Genomic DNA, 15,701 nt, shown 5'->3' with positions numbered 1-15,701 from the left:
TGGAGCAAACGGGCTCTGCCTTGCTCGGGTAACAGGTTTAAGGAGGGCCTATTACCCGCCCTGAAGGTAAAAACCGTACCTATGGTTCACATGGTAAGACCGGAACACCCGGTTTGTCTTGACCTCCCCGGTCATCAGATCTTGGGATGAGATGGCAGGACTGCCCCGTCTCCTCGAAACGCATACCTGGTGATCAGGGTTCGGAGATGGGGGACCCTCCGTCTATACTCTAGTTATTCCTCACGGGAGCCGTTTTTGTTGGATTCGCGCTGCCCTACTTTTCACCTATCGTCGAGGAGACCTACGAGACCTTATGGTGGTACCTGGTATACCCCGTCTCCTACACAGACAGCTTTCACTCTTGGACGGGGGCATTTTTGGATGGGAATCTGCGTTCCTGTTTGCACTTCCCATTCCTTTGAAGATTTCTGGGATTCCCTATTCCCAGAATACTCGACCACCGTTCCTCCACTCAAGTTCAGTTCGGAACCCTGAATGGACGTTCTTTGGAGCTTTTTCTCTACGACGTCCGAAGTTTACACAGTCCGTTTGGAATGTTGGAATCACTTAGTATACGGCTGGTTTGGCCACACTCTCGCCTGCATTATGAATTTATGCTCGGATGAGTCACCCCACCGGTTAGGACAGGAAGGTACGAAAGATCCTCCTCGGTTGCTATTGCGATTTTGGTGGTGGTCTTCGGTGCATTCCTTGGGATTGGAGATCTCCCTGCAAGGCCGCATCGCCGAATGGCCCTGGCACGATCGGAGGAGCCGCCTTACGGGTCATGAGTTGAGACTTGGTGTCAGTTTTCTTCTCGCGACCCTAGGTCCTAGATCGGATTTCGAAGTTATACAACTACAGGAATGTGGCTAATAGGTCAGCTTACCAGCTCATGGACCGACTTCTAGGAAACAGGTTGCTACACCACGTACAATGGGTTTACCGACGGAAGGTGCTTTTTTCCGTATTTGAGATACTTCGTTGGGTGGCATCTTCTTTGACCCGTCGGCTGTCATTTATCGTATTGGAATGTCCAATTAGGATTACTCTGATATTTCCTGGAATAATTACCAGCGACACAAACAGCGTTGGATTGGTGAACTGAGCGTTGAAACAGCAAATACGAAGCCTCCTGTCATGTTATACAATTGTAGATTATGCTAGCTTTAGTGTACCTATAATCTTAATTTTATTAATGACAGGAGGCGAGTATTTCCCACCCATTCTTGTCCCCCCCTTGTTTAATGTTATAGTTTAGATTATCAGGTAAGTATGCAACCCTGTTTGTTGTCTCTGCTACCTGTCGCTTGTTCCTTATGTCTGTTTTTTTCCATAAGTAGGGTTGGGATATTTACATATTAGGTTAATTTGGTTGCTACATCGGGTACCTACATTTTTAATCAGAGTACATTTCATTGGATAATCAACCTGTTCGATTCTGTTTTTTCTCTCGTTTCAGTTTACAGTCCATCTACACTATCTAGTTTGACGGTTACACTTGGATGGTGGACATCGTTATATTCATCGTATCTAGGACTTCGTTTCTTCCCCATGATGTTCTCTGCCTTTTTATTCTGTTTTGTCGCAGCTTGAAAGAGGAAATGATGCATGGGGAGGGGAGTTTTATAGTACCTGACTTTTTTCTGATTGGTTGTTTTCTGTGCTGCTGTGGAGTTCTAGTAAAGAGAGACTTAAGCAAATACTCGCCTCCTGTCATTAATAAAATTAAGATTATAGGTACACTAAAGCTAGCATAATCTACAATTTTAAGTTTAGATAATAGTGGAAATTAAGAGGGAGTTTAAATCAGTCTGGAAAAGTTATGTAACATACTTTTTTTTTTTCTTTTTTTTTTTGAAATGCAGAATATGACCATCATACTCTAACATTTACATAAATATTTAAACATATCTCAGAATTGTATTTGAAAAAAGAACCTACACTTCAAAGCACAAATGATTGTAATCCTCTGTTCCTAATTCATCTAAGAATTTAAATGATACAGAAATTAGCTTGACACAACCAACCAACAGTGGACTAAAAAGAAGTAGACTAGCCAGAGAATTTCAGGTACCTGTACATTTCCTACCAAGGACATGTCGACAATTTCAACACAATATTTAATGACTGGAATTATGCATGATGACGCAAATCCGCATCCCCACATGTGCATTGCATCATAAAATGGAGCAAAGCCTAAGCATCTGTGCCAATATCGTTGGAAAAATGAGACATTGTGAGTATTCCTATGACCAATGTGGTTGCCTAGATCAGTGTTTCCCAACCCAGTCCTCAAGGCACACCTACCAGTCCAGGATTTAGGGTTGTGTCTAAGGTGTTTTTTCTTTTTTTTTTTTTTCTAAAAACACCTTAGCCATTGCTATGTAATCCCTAAATCCTGGACTGGTAGGTGTGCCTTGGGACTGGGTTGGGAAACACTGGCCTAGATGACACAAGATGTATGGTGACACCAGTAGTAGTAATACAGGCTAGAAAGTAATACTATTTAACAATCTTTAAGTACATTGATAAGGACATATTGAAGACCAAATGAGCAAACTCATTCAATAAGTTCATAATAGGCAGGTTACATGGACAAGTAATTTCATCCATGCCTTTAAGAACTATATTTCTATGTAAAATCAACAATTATAAATAACATTTTGTGAGGGGGGAAAAAGCTTTATGATTACCTGCTATTAGCTCCTCTGTTAAAGGTTAATGAATTATTCTGAAGTCATTATCGGATTTAATGGTTCGCTAAATGTGAATGTTGAATGCTCTCCATTTTTAATTTCTGTTTTTTAGAAGACTAATGTATTGAACACTTTGAATTCTAATTTCCAGCATCATTTTAAAGGGTATTTGAAAACACGAAGCCTAATAGAAACATTTATAGTTGCATGGCGCTTAAGTACCTTGACTTGTACTAAGAGGTTTAGCTGAATGCGAGAAAAAGTTCATTATTTTTAATTAGTGTAATTGCTAATGTTGCATTAAGAGTGGGTTAGTGTAAGTAATTACACAAAGTGTATTAGATTGGAGAATTGGCATTCATCTTGCGACTTTATTAAAATTACAGAATTGGAAATATCCCTTGTGGGTTCCTGTCAGTGCATTGTTTACCTAAGGATGTTAAATTAATCATATCTTCAATGCCCAGCGAGAGGGAAAGAATGATTAGATTTTACCAAGAATTCTCTATCGAGGGAATGCCATAGATGATGATTTTCTGCTTTGCCATGCTGTGGGTATTTATTTTTTCCGATTTATATTTTTTCAATATTTTTTCCTATTAGTGTACTATGCAGTGGTAATGAGACACTGCAATGGGGCAAAATATAGGCAGTATGCTATGACATGCAAATTAATTGTTTAGTTATTTATAATCGCATTTAAACTTTTTTCCAGTAACTTTTTTACATTTGAATTCCTAACACTAAGTGTTCCTTTAACACATCTTTACTTTCTGTTGACTCAAAAAAAACTTTTATGTCCTCGAATATTCAGTTCAGAAAACATCCAAAATGTTCAAAATCTGACTAAACTACCTCAGTTGAGTGATAATCAGATGTTGCGGTCACCGGCCCGCCGAGCCTCACGGCCGTGCCCGACCGGCACGACCGCACCGACTACACGAGCTTACCTGCTCGTCGGCGAGCCGGGAACCGTGCACGTAGTTCTTCCGGGCATCACGCCCGAATCCAATATGGCGCTGACCACGTGGTCACGTCTATGGATAGCCCCGCCCCCGAGAATTATACTAACGTATGCGTGACGTCACGACGTCAACGCACACGCACGTTCTGGGGTCAGAGGTCGCCCTCTGACCAATCATAGCTTAGAGAGGGGTATTTAAACCCCTAATTCACCCCAGTACTTTGCCATGTCGTGGTTTCAGTTTCCTGGTTCCCTGAAAGTGCTATTCTCGTGTTTCTGATTTCCTGGTATCCTGATCCTTGGCGTTTCCCTGGTTATTCTGATCTCTGGTTTCCCTGACTTGGCTTGTCTTATCGGTATTGAGTATTTTCTGGCTTCCTTGACCTCGGCTTTCCCTTTGACCATTCTCTGTCTCTAGCGTATTAGTCCGGCCATTCTAAGGTCCGGTTTACGCTCTATCCTGTTATTTTCCTTTTCTTACTTATGTATATGTTTACATAGTTTCTGCGTGCTGGACCACATTACTAGTCGTGACATCAGATTATTGAATTAATATTCTGAATAGGCAAAATTTAGGAATCTTAAATACGCCATGAGCCAAATTGTCAAATATATGAGCAAAGTCCAACTTTTGCTCATATCTTTTACTGGGGCAAAATGCAACTTCTTGTGAGATATCCAATTAGTTCTGATGGGTTGATGGCTATTGATCCAGAACTTCTTCTATTTGTTCGATATATATGTGAACTATGTTTTTAGTATGATACATATATGGTTTTGTTAGATTTAAATTTAAAAATGATAACAAATGCATCATATTGAGTTCTGGGAATATCGAGTGAGGGATATTAAAACAGATGTTCATTGGATACCTTTGAAGATACCTTCAAGGCGTTCATATAATGTGTTAGTCTTTTAATAAAACATTTGCAATATTCCATTTGATATCACAAGACTTTTGGTTCTCTTTTAAGTGGATATTGTATCTTAATGTTTTCTTATTTTAACAATTTTGATTGCCTATTATAATTTATTTTTTATTGTTTTTATATATTTGTAAGGACTTATAATTGTAATATTTATGTATTCTATAGTTTATTAATTTATTTCATTAAGTAATATCCTTATTTTTCATTTATTTTTCAGCATGGTTCAAGCAGATGTGCACCCTCAAGGGATTCAACTCCACCAGCTACACAGCACCATTGCCAAGAAGTGTTCTTTGATGCAAAGTTGACTTCCTGTTCGTGTCCCTTGTATTCCTGCAAATGGGAAGGTCACTTAGAGGTCGTTATTTCTCATTTGACACAAACCCACACAATTAACATACTACAAGGAGCAGAGATTGTGTTTCTCGCAACTGACATGAACCTTCCAGCCCCAGTGGATTGGATAATTGCACACTCCTGTCTTGGCCACCACTTTTTGCTCGTGCTAAGAAAGCAAGAAAAATATCAAGGCAGCCCTCAATTTTTTGCTACAATGATGCTGATTGGCACACCAGCACAGGCAGATAATTTTAACTACAAACTTGAACTTAACAGGAACCGACGGAGACTGACTTGGGAATCCACCCCACGTTCTGTTTTGGACTGTGTTGACTCCGGCATTACGGATGGAGATTGCCTTGTGCTCAATGCCTCAGTTGCACAGCTCTTTTCAGATAATGGAAACCTGGCTATTGGAATTGCAATAACTACCAACACACTTTGTTCTCTTGAAACTAAAATGTAATATTTTTAACTAGTAAGAAATGAGAATCCAGCTGGAAAGGCTTTTACTGTGTTTTTTTCTGAAGTTACCATGGCTTTTTATTGCTTGTATATAATGTTGTGATGGGAATAGGGATGAGGGTATCTTGTAAGAAACAAGTCACTGGCACCTCTTGAAATGTTTTTAGGTTTAGTTGCTATGACAACCTTTTTTAATGAATTGATTTAAACGAACTAATGAAAATAAATACAAGTTTCTGTTAATGGTAATCAACAGGTGTTATACTGTGTGAAATAATTTTTAAATGGATTTCTAACATTCAAACAAAAGTGTGAATTATTAAGTAAATGAAATAATGTAATTTAATCAAAGCATTGATTAATTTATTCTGCATTCTTGATAAATAAATGACATTACATTTAAATCATATCTAAAATATTTTTTTTCTTGAGAATAAATATTTTTTATTATTCAGTATATTTTTTAATCACCTTATATAAAGTAGTGTGATAGAAATTACCGTTTTTCAATCTGCAAGGTCCATTTTGCATTAATGTAACATACTAAGCAAAAGTTGCTACAATCTGGAGTCCAACCATTAAAAGCAAAAATAAATTGGCTAAGGCTGGGAGTTCTAATTCAACACAAGTTACAATACGAGGGAATATCATACGTTGTACATACTGTGTCCAACTTAAAAGGGCACTCAAGTGTGTACCAATATCACTTAAAGGGACACTATAGTCACCTGAACAACTTCAGCTTAATGAAGCAGTTTTGGTGTATAGAACATGCCCCTGCAGCCTCACTGCTCAATCCTCTGCCATTTAGGAGTTAAATCCCTTTGTTTATGAACCCTAGTCACACCTCCCTGCATGTGACTTGCACAGCCTTCCATAAACACTTCCTGTAAAGTGTGTCCTATTTAGGTTCTGTTTAATTAAGATTTTCTTATCCCCTGCTATGTTAATAGCTTGCTAGACCCTGCAAGAGCCTCCTGTATGTGATTAAGGTTCAATTTAGAGATTGAGATACAATTATTTAAGGTAAATTACATCTGTTTGAAAGTGAAACCAGTTTTTTTTTTTATGCAGGCTCTGTCAATCATAGCCAGGGGAGGTGTGGCTAGGGCTGCATAAACAGAAACAAAGTGATTTAACTCCTAAATGACAGTGAATTGAGCAGTGAAATTGCAGGGGAATGATCTATACACTAAAACTGCTTTATTTAGCTAAAGTAATTTAGGTGACTATAGTGTTCCTTTAAAGGAATTTTATAGGTGTAGGCTTTATTTTCATGCTGTGTTTTACTTCACATACAAAATTCTAATTTTGTGAAAAAAAGAGTCAGCTTGCTTTCTGCAGTGTAAATATGCCCCTTAGCTATATCACATTGCATCTTCCTTAATGCAAATACACAACAGAAGTCCTGTGCTCAGATTCCCACTAGTACTGGGCGTCAGCAATAACCATGGTACACATCAGCCCCAATACATACAATAAAAACAAAAGAAAATATCTATTTGCGCACTATCCCAAATCCCTATGCATATTTAAATAAATGGAGTTTAGGCAATTCGCCTTCCTTCCTTTAGCTTCAGGTAAAAAAATGCTCTGTTGAGACAGAGAGTGGCATTTTTCTAAACCCCTACATACTTACTAACCCTTAGTAGGGAATACATGGGGTCGGTGGCAGCATTGTAACATGGCTGTGTGATACAAAAACAAATAAAAAAATAAGTCCTGCGCTCAGACACCCACTACTCCTGGGTGCAGGTCCGCCATCAGAAATTTTGGGGCCCCTAACACAGCTCAAGGCCTGGGCCCCCGGTTGCCCGCCTCCAAGGCCCGCCTACAAATCACGCCCACAGGAATACACACACAGACACAAACACAGACACACAATGAAAGATACACACATACTAACAAACAGACACAAATACTGAAACAGACATACTCACATACAGAAGTGAAGCAAAGTACAAAACTCTTTCACTATATGGTTCAGTGATAATACAATTTCACCAGTGTGACATAACACCAAGTGTTATAAATAAATGAAAAGACTTTCCTCTAAATTGTGGATTTTAACCCGAAGATCTCCTCAAATCTTCCATATAAACATGAAACCAAAATATGGGTCAATCCAACTATAGGGAAATAAAAAGTAACATAGTGCAACTCTGTTTTGAAATATATGGTAGTGTTACGTGCCAAATGGATCACTCACACTTTTACTGTAAATACAGGGCGTATCAAGATTCCTTGTGGCTCTCTGGTATTTCTCTGGTTCCCAAATTATTCAATCTCATTTGTGTGGAGAGAATAAAAAATCAAAATGAAAGATAGCAAGGCTTGTGCAAAGTACAAAAAGCATTTATTACTTACACATAGGTAAGGATCAATCAGCATAAAATCAAGCTTAAAACTGCCCCCAATGCGTCCAACGCGTTTCTTCCCACTTCAGGGACTTCCTCAGGGACCTTGCAGCAGTGTGGCAGATAAATCATAAATAAAACATTCCCTCTCCCTCCCTCTTAAATACACCCCACAATTAGTCAAATAACATTCATTCATGAGTTCCACCGGTGAAGTTCAGCTGTCCGCGATCAAGAAGCGATCACCTGGTTTCGGGTGGATGATGTCATCACGTTCCGTTGCGGACGTCCGCCGTGCGTTCCACTTGCGTTTCATTCGCGTTCCACTCGTTTTTTTCTCTCTCAATAGATCTGTTCTTTTCTTTTATAATTCACAAACGGTCCATCAAAGTAGGACCATTCAAGAATCGTTGTGTGGTGCATAGTGAGAGCATGTAGAGGGGAAAAAATACATTAAAATAAACTGTGTAAATTTGCACATTCTCCTCTCTATCAATTGTATAACGCTGTATATTCATATAATTCAGTACATACAAAATTATATCATGTAGAGTTCCCATGAGCAACCATATGTAGAACTGTACAATACAGTGATTCTATTATTTCATATATCCATTATAATGTACATAGATATTTTTATAGATGTTATTATTTATATAAAGAATAAGCTTATTCTATCTATAACCATAATTATAAATTGGTAAGTTGTTTCTTTCTTTATTTTTTTATTTTTTTAATTATTATTTGTTATTGTTATTTGTTAAATTCTTTATATTCTCTTTTCAATATACATACACATGTCTATTATACCTGCAGAGTTAAATTTTGTTAAGAGAATACCTTAAATGGCTATCTACTCTTCTATATATATATAATAACATCTATAAAAATATCTATGTACATTATAATGGATATATGAAATAATAGAATCACTGTATTGTACAGTTCTATCCATCCATCCATGAATGAATAAGTAATAAATGCTTTTTGTACTTTGCACAAGCCTTTCTATCTTTCATTTTGATTTTTTATTCTCTCCACACAAATGAGATTGAATAATTTGGGAACCAGAGAAATACCAGAGAGCCACAAGGAATCTTGATACGCCCTGTTTTTACAGTAAAAGTTTGAGTGATCCATTTGGCACGTAACACTACCATATATTTCAAAACAGAGTTGCACTATGTTACTTTTTATTTCCCTATAGTTGGATTGACCCATATTTTGGTTTCATACTCACATACAGGCATACTGACACACACATAGTGAAACAGACACACACATATACAGACACATACTAATATACATACAGACACACACATGCATAAGGAGATACAGATACACACACACACACATACATACTGACAAACAGACAAATACATACACATAAATACATACTGACATGCATACATACATACTGATTTACATACATAATGACATACATACAGACACACACACACATACTGATATATACATACATACACATACATACATTACATACATACAGGGCCGCCATCAGGGGGTGACAACCATGACTGTTGTCATGGGCCCGGCGGTCCTGGGGGGCCCAGGCACCCAGGCCCCCCATTCCCAATGTGCATACATATATATAGCAGTTATCGCTATATACATGTGTTTTGGCAGTGGCAGAACTACTGAGGGGGCCCATCAGGTGGCCCATGCACTTAGGGCCACCCGATAGGCATATCTCTGAAGGGGCCCGATCAGTGCCGTAGATTTTTAAGAGCTAGTCCGGGCCCCTTTAAGGATCCTGGCACTAGCAGTGCTGGGAGGAAGTGAGCTCACTTCCTCCCAGCTAACACCCACGCGGGAGGAAGCACCGGAGAGTGTGAAGAGGAGAGGAGGACAGTCAGACCCACACCCACATCAGCCCCAGGCCCCCAGCCAGCAGAGTCCACCCTCCTGCAGCCTAAAGGTAAGAAACAGGAGGGTGGGAGGAAGCATTGGGGAGTGTGAAGAGGAGGACAGTCAGACCCACACTCACATCAGCCCCAGCCAGCAGAGTCCACCCTCCTGCAGCCTAAAGGTAAAAACATGAGGGCGGGAGGAGAGGAGGACAGAGTCAGACCCACACTCACATCAGCCCCAGCCAGCAGAGTCCACCCTCCTGCAGCCTAAAGGTAAGAAACAGGAGGGTGGTTAAAAAAAAGTGTCAGTGTGTCTGTATCTATGTGTACCTGAGTGTTTGTGTGTCTGTCTGTATCTATGTGTACCTGAGTGTTTGTGTGTCTGTCTGTATCTATGTGTACCTGAGTGTTTGTGTGTCTGTCTGTATCTATGTGTACCTGAGTGTTTGTGTGTCTGTCTGTATCTATGTGTACCTGAGTGTTTGTGTGTCTGTCTGTATCTATGTGTACCTGAGAGTGTGGGTGTCTGTCTGTATCTATGTGTACCTGAGAGTGTGGGTGTCTGTTTGTATCTATGTATCTATCAGTGTGTGTATCCATGTGTTTGTTTGTATCTGGTTGGTAGTGTGCACCTGAGTGTATGTTTTTGTTATTGTTTTATTCTTTGATTTTTTTTTTGATAGCAGTGCTGCAGCTTTTATGTTCATGGTTTTCTAGTGTCTGTGCTTTTGATTTTTACGTACACTTTTTGTCCACAATCATTTTCACTACTTAGTTGATATTCCCCATTTATTTTAGTTTTAGTTGTGGCTCTATTTAAATGTTTAAACAGATTGTTAGTTCGTTTTGGTAACTTTGTTGTAATGCATATCTTTTCTATTTGGTGCTGCCTGTCCATGTTGTGTACTTTTTATCTTGCATAGCCTGTCTTATATTTTATTATGTGCATGGCCCATTTTCGGTCGTTTTATTTTTTAAAGTGTGTTAATTAGTGCAATACATAATTTATATATATATATATATAATATTTTGCTGGAGCGCTCACGCTTTCTTTGTTTTCTGAGATTCTCAACTAAAGCTGTGTTTATTTGGTGTTATTCTGCCCATAGAATTGATTACTTTATTGTTGTTTTTCTACATTTTTACACAAATATTTTATTTATATTTAGTTTTGTACGTGTATCTGTTTATGTGTGTCTGTATGTATCTGTGTCAATGTGCACCTGAGTGTGTGTGTGTGTGTGTGTGTGTGTGTGTGTGTATCTTTCAGTGTGTCTGTATATTTACATGTATGTCAGTGTGTGTGTGTGTGTGTATGTATCAGAGTGTTAGTGTGTGCATGTGTGTATCTGTGTATATATGGGTGCCAGATTGCACCTGAGTGTGTATCTCTGTGTGCGTGTATCTGTGTGTCTGTATCTGGGTGTCAGTGTGCACGTGAATGTATGTGTGTGTGTGTGTGTAACCGTGTCTATATATTTCCATGTATGTCAATGCATGTGCCTGTATCTCGTATGTATATCAGTGTGTGTATGTGTCTGTGTGTCAGTTTGCACCTGAATGTGTCGACGTATATGTTTGTATGTCTATGTATCTATGTCAGTGTGAACCTGAGTATATATGTGTGTGTAACTATGTGCCAATATGTGTAACTGTGTGCCTGTGTATTTGCATGTATGTCAGGGTGTGTATCTATCTGTGTGTGTGTGTGTATACACTACAGACAAATGCACGCTTGCATTCAAACACCAACATTCAAATACACACATGCTCCATTCAATACCATGTTTATATTCAAACACACATACACTGCTGAGTGCTAAATACAGCCCTGCAAATTGTAGATCCCCAGCTAGCAAAGCATTCTGGGACTTACAACAGATTCAGAACTACATTTGGCCACTTTACACACACTGCATCCACTAAACACACACTGTGCATTGACTACACACACACACACACAGACTCTGCATTCACTCTACACACATACAGCATCCTTGTGGGCAGATTCAAGGACGGCCCTGTGGGCAGACTCGTGAGTGGGCTCTAGGGGCCCAGACCTTGAACTTTGTCAGGGGCCCCAAAATTTCTGATGGCAGCACTGCATACATACACATACATTACATACATACTGATTTACATACATAATTACATACATACAGACACACACACACATACTGATATATACATACATACATACTGGCATACATACATACACACAGTGACATACATTACATACATACTGACACATACATATATACATACACACACACCTCATTTTTCAGCCACCCTCCTTTTACTTACCTTTGCATTGCAGGAGGGTGGCTGGGGGTGATGTGCTTCAGATGCCTCTCCTCTCCTCCTTCAGGCCATCTCTCCCCCAGCACGGAGTTTGCTGGGAGAAAGTAATCGGCCGTCACTTCCTCCCAGCAGAACTTGCAATGCAGCTGCAATTTTTTTTAAAGGGGCCCAGTCACGCTATTACAGCTCTGACTGGGCCCCTGAAGATATAGGGCTCATCGGGTGGCCCTAAATGCTTGGGCCACCTGATTGAAGCCCATGGAACAGTGAAACAGGGGAGTGGGCCTTGACAAGGCCAGGAAGTAGGCAGGTGGAAAGGCATGGGATGTTCAGGGCGGGGCTAAGTAGGGGAGGAGTCAGGTAGTGTAAATAGGCGGCCATCTTAAGTGAGGAGCCAGTTAATCTGAATTGCACTGACCTGTCACTTGTGGCTGGTCGGCGGAGTTCTTTTTCTTTTTCTCCCTCTGCAGGTAATGGCGTCCCTAGAGGAGATTCTGGAAGGAGTTCGGGCGGCGGTTCGTGACAGAGGAATGGCGTGGCTGCACGAACAGATCGGGGCTGCTGCCACCCACGCGGAGGGACCGGAGAGGAGGTCGGCGCGGAGGACCAGGCCGCCACAGAGGTTGAGCCCGGGAGAGGCCCCGGCGGCCCGGCGGCGGAGGAGCCCTTCAGCGGTCGGCGGTTCGGAGGCCGGACCGAGCACAGCGGCGGAGGAGGGAATGCGGCAGGCGCCTTCGGGCGGACCCGCCGGGCAGGCGACTGCGGGCGCAAAACGGAGGCCACGAGGTCAGAAGGCGCCCCGCGTAATGGCGGCCGGCGGGACAGCAGAAAGAGGGACTGCGGCAACACCAGCGGACCATGCGGCTGCGGATGGCTTCACCCACGCGGCCAGTGGGCAACGGTCCGAGCGTCCCGGTGAGTCAACCTCCAGCGGTATCACTGAGGGGCAAAGTGGGAATGCTAGTCGGGTTACTACAGCAACAGCGGTCCGCCAGGCAGGGCGGGGAGACCAGGCCAGCAAGGGACCCGAAGGGGCGGCCGGAGGGAGGGCCAGGACTGAGATCAGTGGACTAGGAGTGGAGGACAGCGGAGCGGGTCGGGCGGCTCAGAGGGTCTCTGGAGCTAGGAAAGCGACAGGCGGCCTATCCTTAGGGGCTAGGGCAGAGTCAGACGGGGCGGCCGGTGGGGGGCCAGGCGCAGCGGCTGTGGGAGAGCCTGTGGTTTCAGCACGATACCGGGGAACACGCGGTGGCAGTATAGAGCGGGGGGGCCCATCCGGCTGCCCTCAGGTACGGCCTAGTGACAGGGATGCGGCAGTAAAGGGCCAGGGCGGCCAGCGGCGCAGCAGCAGCGCCAGGTGCAGCAGTGACAGGAGCTGGTCGGGAGGACGGGACAGCAGGGACAGGAGCCATTCACGGCTAGGCCGCAGTGAGTCCAGGTTCAGCGTCAGGGAGAGGAGAAGGAGGTCCAGGTCAGAGGAAGGGAGGCGGAGCAGAAGGCACAGTGCATCGAGATCTTCAGAGAGGAGCTTCAGGGAGCAGCGACGGGGAGCGCTCAGCAAGGGAGGTCGGAAAGAGCAGTGGAGAGGATCCAGGGCAGTCGGAGACGAGCGTAGGGAGGAAGGGCGGGTAGGGAGCTACTCGGGCAGACTACCCAGGATGTCTTCTCCTTACAGGTCGCGGAGTAACTCACCAGCGGTTCCGAGGCGGGACCAGGCGGGCAGGAGTCGGCGTCTATTGGGAGCTCCAGTGTCAGAAATGGCGGATGGAGGGACGGCAACCCCGCGGCCTGCGGCGGCCAGGGGCATCAGCGGTGAGTCTTCCTCTACACCACACCCGGGGACATTCATACATTGTTTGAAGTCATTTATAGATTCATGGTCAGAGGATAGGGAGCCACTTAGGTTCGATAGGGTTTGGTCAGCAGGTGAAAGCAGTGGGTCGGGGTTGGTGGGGGTATCCTCAGGAGTGACAGGTGGTACTAGGGAGGAAACGCGGCCCACTGATAAGCCTGACGGATCATCGGTGGGGGACGGGGTACTCGACGTGACGGGGGGGGACATTACGGAAGCAGCACGTCAGAATGTACATGTGTCCTTCGCGGGGCCGTTAGGTTGCCATTTGAAAGGGGAGGTGAAGGAGAAGATTGCGAAAGGGGAATTCGTGGAAATATTTTCCCTTCTTCCCCTGGAGGAATTCTTAGATTTAAAAGAGGAGGACAAGAAGGACGCCAAGAAGGAAGAGGAGGAGAAAAGGCGGAGGTATCGCAAGATACCGAAGACCTTCGGCAACTGGCTGCGAGCTTTTTGCATTTTGGCCAGTGTTATTGGGGAGAAGCGGCCGGAGTGCTGCTCTCAGTTGTTTTGTTATTTGGACGGAATCGGGGACGCATACCGCACCTATGGAGGGTTGGCATGGTGGAGGTATGACGAGCAGTTCCGTCAGCGACTGGCGGCCAACCCTTCCATGCGCTGGGACCAAATGGACCTGCCGCTTTGGATGCGGTTAATGATGGCGCAAAAAAACGCGCCCTTTCCAGGGGCTGCCGGCACCGCTCCCGGGGGGGGCGGTGGCGGCAGGTCAAAAGAAAGGTGCCTGCTGGGCCTTCAACGAAGGACAGTGTAAGTGGGGATCCGCTTGTAGATTCCGGCATGAATGCTCAGGGTGCGGCGGGAACCACGGGGTCAACAGGTGTTTCAAGAAAGGTAAGTCGGCCGCAGGGCGGGGAGCAACGGGAGCGGCCGCTCCCACAGCTCCCGCTGGGGGTGTCACCAGTGAAGGTAGGCGCGATGTTGCCTTGGCTAAGGCAATACGCTGATCAAGCCGTGGCAGAATTCCTTCGGGCGGGCTTTGCCGAGGGTTTCAAGATTCCCTTCAAAGCCACGGGGCCGGGGGCACCTTGTGAGAACCTCAGGTCGGTCAGGGAACACCCGGGGGTAGTGCGGGAGAAATTGGCCAAGGAGGTGCAAGCTGGGAGGATGGCAGGGCCATTTCCGGCTCCGCCCTTGGCGAATCTGAGGTTGTCACCATTGGGGGTGGTCCCCAAGAAGGAAGAGGGAAAGTTCCGTCTGATTCATCATTTATCGCACCCGAAAGGGTCTTCGGTGAATGATGACATCGACGCCGACCTATGCTCGGTCTCCTACACGTCATTCGACAAAGCCGTCGAGCTGGTTAGGAGAGCGGGGCGTGGGGCGCTGATGGCCAAGGTGGACGTGGAGGCGGCTTTTCGGCTGCTGCCCATACACCCGGACTGTCACCACCTGTTGGGGTGCCACTTCGAGGGTGCAATCTTCGTGGACTTGTGTCTGCCTATGGGTTGTTCCATCTCTTGTGCTTACTTCGAGAGGTTTAGTACCTTCTTGGAATGGGTGGTGCGCACGGAATCGGCCGGGGGTGCTGTAGTGCACTACTTGGATGATTTTCTGTGTGTCGGCCCACGGGACTCTGAGCGGTGTGCTCAGGTACTGAGGGTTTTTCAGCGGGTGGCGCATACCTTTGGGGTGCCATTGGCGGGGGACAAGACGGTGGGCCCCACCACGTGCCTTAGCTTCTTGGGTCTCGAAATTGATTCGGAGCTCGGGGAATGCAGGCTGCCTAGGGATAAGCTGCGGCATCTGCGACAGCTAGTGGACGTGGTCAAGGGGGCGAGGAAGGTGACCTTGCGGGGGCTCCAGTCCCTCGTGGGGAGCCTTAATTTTGCGTGCAGGGTGATACCCATGGGGAGGATATTTTGCCGGAGGTTGGCGCAAGCAACAAGTGGGGTGCGGCGGCCGTCGC

At 44.2% G+C, this 15,701-nt stretch overlaps 1 protein-coding gene across 1 annotated transcript in view; it reads left to right on the top strand.

Moving 5' to 3' along the window:
* The window catches only part of SIAH3 (siah E3 ubiquitin protein ligase family member 3), an 89,388-nt gene extending 83,688 nt beyond the window's left edge, over positions 1–5,700 (top strand). Inside the window, exon 2 of the mRNA XM_063444715.1 lies at positions 4,810–5,700. Within this exon, the coding sequence (XP_063300785.1) occupies positions 4,810–5,397 (588 nt within the window). The 3' untranslated portion in view covers positions 5,398–5,700. The remainder of the gene's footprint in view (positions 1–4,809) is intronic.
* The last annotated feature ends 10,001 nt before the right edge of the window (positions 5,701–15,701 follow it).

The sequence above is a fragment of the Pelobates fuscus genome, chromosome 1 (genome assembly GCF_036172605.1).
Source record: "Pelobates fuscus isolate aPelFus1 chromosome 1, aPelFus1.pri, whole genome shotgun sequence".
NCBI lineage: Eukaryota > Metazoa > Chordata > Amphibia > Anura > Pelobatidae > Pelobates > Pelobates fuscus.
This window is presented reverse-complemented; position numbering and strand designations above follow the sequence as displayed.